The sequence below is a fragment of the Crocodylus porosus genome, unplaced genomic scaffold (genome assembly GCF_001723895.1).
Source record: "Crocodylus porosus isolate Cpor-Errol unplaced genomic scaffold, CroPor_comp1, whole genome shotgun sequence".
NCBI lineage: Eukaryota > Metazoa > Chordata > Crocodylia > Crocodylidae > Crocodylus > Crocodylus porosus.
The window spans coordinates 201,563,833-201,573,699 of record NW_017728906.1 but is presented as its reverse complement, the minus strand read 5'-3'; the positions used below and the strand labels follow the sequence as shown (position 1 = coordinate 201,573,699).

Genomic DNA, 9,867 nt, shown 5'->3' with positions numbered 1-9,867 from the left:
TATATAGATGGCTTTCAGTCAAAAATACTGTACTTAGGGAAAGACTGATCTAGCCCTTCCAAATGCTAGCTGAAAGGTGAGGGTACAAGGTAATGTTCTGCTTCTTGGTTGCTTGCAAGTTAAGAAGTTTGCCAGTATATGCTTTTCCTCCCTATTGGCTTGACCGTTTGCCGTCTTATTCCAAGCCTACGTGATAGAATCTAATATGCAACGCACCCTGAGTTCAGTATACTCATTGCTCGTTTTACTCATTTTATTGAAATCTGACATGTTGATAAATAGCCCTTATTTAAACATGCAATCATTATAGCAGAATCTTTCACCGTATGTGACTGAGTGACATGCCCAAACCCTCCCAAAGCTGCAAATCATCCTGTTGTCTCCCAGCTGTAAACCCCCAAACGAAATTCCTGGTTCCTTTCAGCACTAGGTCTTCTACACATATTTTAATGTGGTTATGGTAAGGTGCATACATTTAATTGTGTAGCCTAATCTCAGTTCAGTCACGTATGGTTTGTTTTCACCCATAATCAGCACATACGTAGATGCACATGTTTATGTATACTCGAGCAGGGGTGTCAAACTCGGCCCTTGTCGCAGGCTAGATCTGGACGCAGCAGCATGGGGGACAGTGCAGCTGTCCTCACCCTCCATCACTGATGGATTTTCCCAGTAGGGCACCCCACCCAGCAGGTCCTGCCCCTGATTTCTGGGCCTCTAGGGACACCCTGGGAGCCAAACAGCACTGATCTGCAGGCCATACGCTTGACACCTCTGGACTAGAACACTTGTCTAGTAAAAGATGAGAATTTTGGAAGATCTCTACAGTTAACAGAGTCTCTCCATTAGGAAAAATTTGGCAACTGGGGAAAAGAGGGACACGAGGAAAGTTTAAAGTAGGGAACACGGTTGACTTCATCCAGAAAGTACCTTCCTGCTTTCTCCTGTGCATCTGTATGCAACCATCTGCAGAACTACCACATCCTCGAAACTGTCCTTGTTCTCTCCATGGGACGGTCTTTCTGAATCCTGCTGTTGTCTCGGGTCATATGCTTAGATGGCAAATGCTTTTGAGTGGAGACAAGACGCTGCCAGCAGAAGGGAGCCCTGCTTCGTGCCGAGAACTTCTGGGCAGTACAGTAACACAAGCAGAATTATAATGTTTTTCTTTTACTTACGTTAATCCTTTACCTTTTGTATAACTCTGGAACTGAGAATTATAATTGCCACCAAATTGCCCAGACCGTCATATTCCCTAAGGCTAGATCGTACTGCGTATTGCACTGCAGTCTTTGCTAGGATGGGAAGGCCTAGTGAAGAAGAATAGAGACCTTTATTGTCATGCCTCCCTAGCATGCTAATAAATTTCTGGAAGAAATCTTCCTTTGGTTTTGGACTAAAGTAAATATTGCAAATAGGTTTAGCAGTGTCTCTTTGGCTGGTTTAGTATAATCTGAACCTGTATATGTAAAGAGAGAGGGAGAGAGAGGGACTTTTACAACATCAGATAATTCAAAACATCCTAAATGGAAAATTTTCAGAGGAGCAGTTTTCTTTGAGGACTTCTCTCAGGTTAACTTGAGGAGGTAATGGAAATATTTGTGATATAAAAAAATCACTTTTTCCTTACTTTCAATGTGAAATTTTTGCTAAATTTTGAGGTTAAATATTTTTATTGGACTTGGTTGTAAGTAATGTTGATATGGTGGTAGTAATTTTCTAACTTCAAATCTCGGGGCGTACCCTTCATTCAGCTCTATGGTTTGAAGCTTTATGTTACTCTGTCAATACAGAGATTCCCATGTTTTTAACAGTATGAAGTTGAAAGCAGAGTGATGTAAATAATGAAATGGAAAAATGTAGACCAGGAAATGCCAGGGTCTAATTAAATCTACCATCTACATTTTATATAGAGCATATTTAGAATTAATCCCAACATACATGCAGTCAGTGGTATGCAGTATGGATTTCATCTCTTGAATCCCTGGACTTCTCTATATTTAAATAGTAATGTGTTTTTATCGTTGTCTATAGTTTTGAAATATTTTCAGTAATTAAAGCCCTAAAATCTCTATTGAGATGTTCAGTCAGTTGTATTACTTTTAAAATATTCACATTACTAAGTATTTGTTTGTAAGTGCACGCTAGATTCTTGGTTTAACAATACATGTTGGAAATGGCAGGTTGCTGCGGCCTGAGTTTGACTCGTTAAAGCAGTTTTTGACCTGTGCAGCATTTACCCGGATGTAGAAGTTATGCCTACTTGAAAATGTTTCCACCTTGACTCTATATTCATATATACAAAACTAAATTTGAGCTTCCTTTTTTTTTCAAATATTTTATCACAACCATTCAAACTTCGACCATTCACAGAGAATTAGGCCATTTCGGTTTGTAAAGCAAAAATGGTATGCGCAGAACTATCCATAAGTAGATAAGGTATATTTTTTTGATACTGACTTAAATCAGGATTAGGTACTTAACCTCAGTCCTGAGCTTGGCCGTGTCAGGCAGCACAGTTGTGAGCAGTGCCGTGGAAAGATCGTTAGTCAGCTGCTGACTTCACCGTTTTCCCCCCGATAGTTTCCACTGGGCCTGTGCACAAGGAAGCTGTGAAATTCAGGCGTAATATTTATCTAACGTTGTTGTGATAAAGTTATGTCCCAACTCTACAAAGTAATGGATGTCTGAACTGAATTTTGTTCACTTTTCAGGTGGTGCGGGATTACAATCTGCAGCTGTTTTTACAGGAGAACTCTGTATTTCGCAAACCACAACCCTTCCAGTTCCAGCCTAGTGACAGCGATACCGTAAGGGCTTTTCTGAATTCCATGGTTTTACTGCATTTTTTTGTAAATAAATATGACGGTAGCCTTGTTTGCTAGTCTTCCAGTCTTTGCCAATACAGCTGGTATTCCTGGAACGGGTAGAGGGTAATGACCTGATTTTACCAACTGCTTTTCCTGTAGGTATGTAATTACAATTAAAGCGTTGAACAGATGGGGTGGCAATATCATCATCACCTGCAAGAGAACTGCACGTTTTTGCCTCCATGTTCCGTGACTACCAGCCCCTATATCTTGCATTTCTATTCTGAGCCTAAGCTGTTACTAAAATGGGTTAAACTGTATTGTGTTCTGGGAAGGTTCTCAAAACCCCCATAACTGTCGACTTAGACAAATAATTTACTAAAGTGCCAAATAAAATGTGCTGTGCCCTCCAGTTCACTCAAGAAAGTTATACAGGTTTTGGTCAAAGTAGGATACACTTAATAACCCAGTATTCTAGCCTAGTTTCTAAATACGTGCAGCCAGTGTTATTCTAGAAAAATCAGTGGCAAACTTTTAAATGAGTAAATCACAGCATAATGGTTACTTTCTGGAAAGTTTGTTCATTTTTTTTTTTTAATAGTCATTTTTGGGGGTTTTTTCCCCTTTTTCCTCAAGTTAGGTAAAAGGAACAATTTAAAGTAAGTGCAGGTTTGAAGAGCAGACCTTTTACAGCTTTTTATTTCCCTGGCTCTCACTAAGTAAACTCTGCTTGGGGAAGACAGACGTGGCCCACATATTGAATGCTTAACCCCAGACATTGTGTTAATAGCTGTGTAATGGACTCCATGAATAACTTTGCCAGGAATAAGCACTAACAGCAGTAACAAAACTGTCCTTGCATTTCAGTGTTATCTTTTGGCTTTCCTCCTTAGCAAAAGATAAGCGATTTGTCATTTTTCCCGAACTTCTCAGTAGAGCAAGCTATTTACATAAAGTGCTAGGCTGTTCATAATGCAGTGTGCTGAATCTCTAACTGTATTTACATTGCAATTCTAACTGTATGCTGTGTGTTTTTGTCCTTGTGCTATCTTTGTCATTCAGAGTTTTAATGCAGTTCAGCTGGTGGATATTGAGCCCTCACCTGTCAGTGCTATGCGAATGACTATAGCAGAGGTATATGGTAGTATTTGTCATCGGTATTTGGCATTTGTGGTATTGCTTGTATGCATGCAGTAGGGGTGCTAAATTCACTCGCAAGCTTAAGTGGCAACTGAATGCATAATGTATAGCAAAGCTCACTCCATTTTGAGACCTATGTAGCTCGTTAAATTACCATTTTCTTGTTTTAAGTTATGTTAATTGCGAGGCTCAGTTTCTCACTTATCGTCTTGCCTTCTGAAGTATCTTGTGCTCTCGCACATCATTTGTAATTAACATTGTAATCTGTCAGGGAATGAATTAAAATTTCACAACTTGGGGTACAGTGAACTATATAATTGTCACCTTCTGACACATATGAGGGAAGCGTATGCCAGAATTTCATCTTCTTATATAATTGAAAGCCCTTGAGTACATGTGAGACAAGGTGCCTTCGACAATATTGTTTTTAATTAGAATACATCGCAGGCCAATGTTTCCATGTGTGATAAGGGACCTTGGCATGTGATAAGTAAAGTTGATTGCTTTGGAAAGTACCTAGGACTCTTCTCCTTTTTTTTTTCAACAGACCTTTACCAGGAAACTCTTACAGTATAAAAAGCAGCCACTGATATGTGCCGATGACCCATGGTTCCCTTATCTTACCAAATTAATTCTTCCTATTTTCCAGACAAGGCTCTTTGGGTAAACGCGATATCTTTTATTAGACTAACTAAGAAGTTGGCAAAATTGTTCTTTGCAAGCTTTGGGGCACAAACACCCTCCTTAATAAACATTCATACGTTCCTCAGAATTGAAACTAGGCTTGTTCTTTGACAGGGCTATGGTATATTCTGATTTTATTTTATTTTTTGGAATAGACATCCCTGAGATTAGCAAAGCTTCAAGATCCTTCTAGAAGGCAACACCAGAGCATCCCATCATCCAGAGGCATGGCCCCGTCTTTTGAAGGCAGTATTTTTTCACGTGCCTGCGCATGCCCAAGTTGAGCACTTTGCTTCCTTCCTTGCATAGCGTTTTCATGAAATTTTAGATGTCACCGGCTTTCAAAGAAAATCATACAAAATTCACGTAAAAAGTTGTGTGTTCTAGGGTGGTGACTGGGGCTGTGTGAAAGTGGGGGCAGTATTTTTAGGACCTTTTGCCCCCCATATATATATGCTAAAATTAGATCCGAGGGCTGGGAAGGGACTGCCAGAGCCAGCAGGTAGTGTCCCGCCCTCACAGACAACCACGTATCCAAAAGGAACCAAGGAGCAGCCAGTCGTGCAGACCACAGCCATAAAGCACATGACAAAAAGAGCCCCTGAAGTGTGATGCAGGAAGAAAGCAAGGGAGATGACGGCTCCCCCAAGGTGGAATTAAGATATGCCCCAGTGATCCCAGGAAGTACTATGGCCCCCATTCCAGAGGAAGGCAAAACAGCCCAAGATTTTTGGTTCAGAAGTTGCAATAAGAATTCATTATTTTTTTTCTAGTTAGTCAAATTACAATCAATATTGAAGGATGCATAACTGTTGTGCATTTTTTGCCACTTATTTCCTGCCATTTTGTGAAGAAGACCTGCTAAAACCTAGTGGGCCAGTTGCCTTTTAATTTCTCTGGGATATGCATGATTATTATTTTCATGCTAAAAGATTAACTGTGAAGCAAACATACTACAGAGTGATCTGCTTTTCTGCCCTAACATTAATGCTAGCTTTTCTGCAGGTAAGTGCCTATACTGTTGCCTGGGACCCTGTTTGGGCCTTTTTGGTCATCCAGTAGTAGTGCAACCTGTGCAAAAATTAGGCTGAGAGAATATAAGGTAATAGTGAAGCTTGTAGTCAGAGACCTGCGAGACAAAGTTGTGAGTGTTTTTGCAAGTTCCAGTATCACTTGAACAGTTTTTATAGTTTTCAATATGAATGCTAAGGATATTGTATCAAGTATTGGCTTCCCACTTTAATGTAAAATGAAGAATTGTCATGCAGTCCCTGGGTTGCCCAATGCTGGGAAATAATAAGAGCACAGCTAAGGCAATGCCTTTATGGCCTTGCAGTAAGGGAGCACCTCAGCTTACTTTCAGCTTATTGTTTCCCCTAACACATGTAATTAGTACCAGTTTACAGAAGAAAGCGTTTTCAACAGAGTTTTTTCTGAAAGCACAATAAGGATTTTTTCACATCCCAAATGGGACCAAAACAAGAGAAATCTTGTTTAAGCAATGGATTAGGAAGACCAAAACATTGCATTTCAGGCAGGTGGGAAGCTTTTTACTGAAAAGTAATAAGAAGTCATTGCAGTCCCCAAATATTTGGGGGAGGAAAAAAAATCCTGACTAGCAGTAGTTCATCTATTTAGGAGCCAAATGTACAGCTACATAAGGTATTAGAGAATGGTATAAAGAGAATAAAGGGTGTTTTGTGGGAACACTTGTCCCCAAAAGAAATGAGTGAGCTGGGAGAGAGGGCATTAATGGAGCAATAATGTAATGGAGAGTTTAATTATCAGGACATCTATTTAGAGGACAAAATGAACTTTTTAAGTCAACAGAAGTTCATTGTACAGCATACATGCTATGCTTCTCCACAGTGCTTAGATAAGCAGGCTATAAGGATATAGCAAAATATTGAAGGAAATTAGTCAGCTTTTTATTTCCTGATTGGAAAAACGGTCCTTTCCTTAAACTACATGTTATCATGTGAGAGAAAGTAACAAATAATCCAGTGTATCTTGGAAAGCAGAGGATAATGACATCAAAGAGCTGACATAAATTTTTTGAGGCGTTTCTTTCCTGTTTTTTAGGAACTTGTTCCCTGTGCAATTATTTGTCTCCTATATGTCACTGGCATTGGGTTTTTTTCTCTCAGCCCAGTTAAACTAATGTTCCTTGATATTAATGCTTACTAACCTAACCAAGTTAATTTTTTTAACAAATTATAAATTTAAATATAGAATTTTTGATCCTACTACATTGTCAGTATACTCTGTAGGGAGACAGGTTAGTAAGTCTCAGTTATGCTAATGGACATTCAGTGGCTGAATTCCTCCTGGGCGAGGATGGAGACAAAATTCTAAGTTGAATTTGGAAGCAGAGATAGTAAGTTAACTGTTTGCCTGAATTTGTGCAAGCATTTTGTTTGTTGAGGTTAACACACCTCTTAATAAAAGTATATGGGCCCAATTCTCATTTACATATAATATAATTCTGGTAGCAGGTAAAGGTGTTAAAGTGGCAATTCATTTTGTCCTTTAGATCAGGGGTATAAAATTCATCCAGCCCCGTGGGCTAGATGAGTGTTGCAGCGCTGGTCCATGGATGCCTTCTCCTTCCCTGTCCCTTAACACACCTACCTACCTACCTACATGTATTATATATAAATACTTATTATTATTATTTATTAATTGAAAAATACCATGGTGTATTAACTGGTCACTGAAAAAGTAGGGACCCATATGTGTTCAGTTACACCCAGGGCATGCTTACATGAAGTCAGTGAGTCTAATGCACAGATATCTTGATCATAGAGCATATTCTCTTAACGTTCATCCCCAACAGTTTGAAAACAATTTGCAAACTATGGTCTTGATACTGCAGTTGGAGGCATATAGACAGATCTCTGTAGTTAGGAGACCCTCACTGACTTCTTTGGTACTCTTTGTGTTTTGGGATTGTGTGCCCACCTAGGTCAGATTGTACACCCTCTGGGCCCTATTCTGTTCTCTTATTGTAAACTGCCCTGCGTGTTTGTTGGGAAGGCCAGAATATCATCTGAATAAGCCAACTGCAAAATCGGGCCTTAATTTCCTGCCTGAAAAGTGAGTACACATTTTAGAACCAGTACAAAACAAATAGACATTTTTAGAAGTGGCATTCCTGGAAGATAAGCAAGATATGGTTAACTATTACCAACCTTTAGCATTGTGAGTTCTTGCTGAAAAAAAAAAAAAAATACAGCCGTCCAGTTCAGTAACTGCAGGTAATAAATGTCATCGGTCTTCAGAAGTTGGAGCTTTGTAAAGCTGCACATTTCTTGTGTAACTTGAAATATCCTGTGTTTGTCTGATATCACTGAAAATGCTTTTGTTTGAATTACCCTCCCTAGAGACACATTTATGGTCCAGGGCCTGAAATACAGTAATCATATTTGAGGTTTATTAAAAAGGTCAATTTGGAATTAAATGTGGAAGATAAAACTCTGGAGTCATCTGCTGTGTTATCTGTGGCTGAGTTTAACATTGTTCCTGTCACATTTTGTTCATAGGAAATTTAAATTGTCTGACTATGGAAGTTTATGAAATTGAGACCCCGTGCTGATAATAACAGCATTTATTGCATTCAGTAAAAACTCTCCATGTCAAATTATGAACAAGTGGTTAAAGGTGACACTAGGTTGTGATAGTAACATGGTTTACAAAATTGGCCACTTGGGAGAAACACAGTCGCACAGAACTTCTCTCTGTAGATGTTTTCAGTCATTTTCTTAACGTTAGTATCTCTGTGCCAAGGTTAATTCAAAAGATCAGCCTTTTCACTCCGGATGCCTGAAAAACAGCCATTCTTCTACATTTCTGTTTATAAGACAATGTGTTATATATGAGAGCAACTAGATGCAAACACAGCTGCTGTGATAGTTGGCGTACCAGACATAGAACGTGAGAAATTGTAAAAGTCTGTGCGGGTTGCACTGTATAGCAGAAGAATACGTTGTGTTTTAGTTCCTTTGCATGAATATTAGTGAGAAGATTTGAAAAAATTTAAACACAAACCCATAAAAGATGGATTTAATTCTTCCATGGTTGGCGATATATAAATTCTGTCTGATCTAACAAAGTTATTTTAGTTTTTAAAAAAGAATAGAGACAGGCACTCAGACCACCGTTGAGATCTAATAGAGCTATTGATCACCAACATCTGACAGTGCCACCCTGACAGAGAAATGAAAGTTCCACAGTATGCAAAAGTTTTATTTTAGAACTGTTTAACTTAGCCCATTATAACCCAAACAAAGCAATTTGAGATTCCAATCTTTCCTAAAACAAAGTCAAGATGTAGAGGCAGAGCCATAGCTTATCCAGGGACTCTATGCTAAAATGCTTAGTATCAACTACTTGGACAGCTTTATGTATATTTAATGTGCTAAAGAGAAAAATGTACTGCTTTAGAAGTGATTTGAAATACAGCTGTGATCCCAGAAAGCAAATAACACATCACAGTCTAAATTGCAAAATCTTCCTGTCCCTGGTGACTGACTTAATGGGCAATTATTAGCAATAGTAAAATAATAGCGTTACAATTACTTCTTCCACGCAAAGATTGCTTCCAACAAATAATATTTCTGTTATGCCAAGTGCCAGATGGGTAGATTAAATATGGCTGTATTTGCCAACAGCAAGACCTTTTGGTGTAGAAGAATGTATTTTTAGCCAGCAAGTGACAACAATGTATTGCTTATGTTCCCGAAACTATTAAGCCTTTCCGAGCCCAGATGACATTGAAACGCCCTGACGCCCTCTTCTCCGTGTACATATTCCGCTGCCTTGTGATAGACTGCATCTGTCTTGGTTTTAAAGTTCAATCCCTTTGGTTAGTACCCAGTGCCTAGTGGGATAGTCCCCTGCCTTTATCAGTCAGAAGGCAGAGCACCTTTAGATGCTGACTGGTTCAAAGAGGCATAAGTGTTCAGAGGTGACTGACTGCTATGACAAAGTAGCATCTGATGAAGTAGGCTGTTACCTATGAAAGCTTATGTTGCTCCAGGGTGCCTGTGTGTAGAGCAGGCCAGAGGGGTCGGTGAGCACGCAGGGTGCCATGGTTAGGGAGGCAGTGCATACGTGCACTCACACGCAGCATTTCCCAGCCCCGCAAGTCGGCTCCATTGCTGCAGGCAGGCAGGGACCTGGGGTGCAGACCAACAAAGCTGCTTGCACTGGCCAGACTGGCCCAGCTCTCCCC

At 39.6% G+C, this 9,867-nt stretch overlaps 1 protein-coding gene across 2 annotated transcripts in view; it reads left to right on the top strand.

The window, feature by feature from the left end:
- FCHSD2 (FCH and double SH3 domains 2) overlaps nt 1–9,867 on the top strand; it is a 248,175-nt gene that overhangs the window by 191,604 nt on the left and 46,704 nt on the right. For both annotated transcript variants that reach the window (XM_019530524.1, XM_019530523.1), the window contains exon 10: nt 2,715–2,810. In XM_019530524.1, the coding sequence (XP_019386069.1) occupies nt 2,715–2,810 (96 nt within the window). The remainder of the gene's footprint in view (nt 1–2,714; nt 2,811–9,867) is intronic.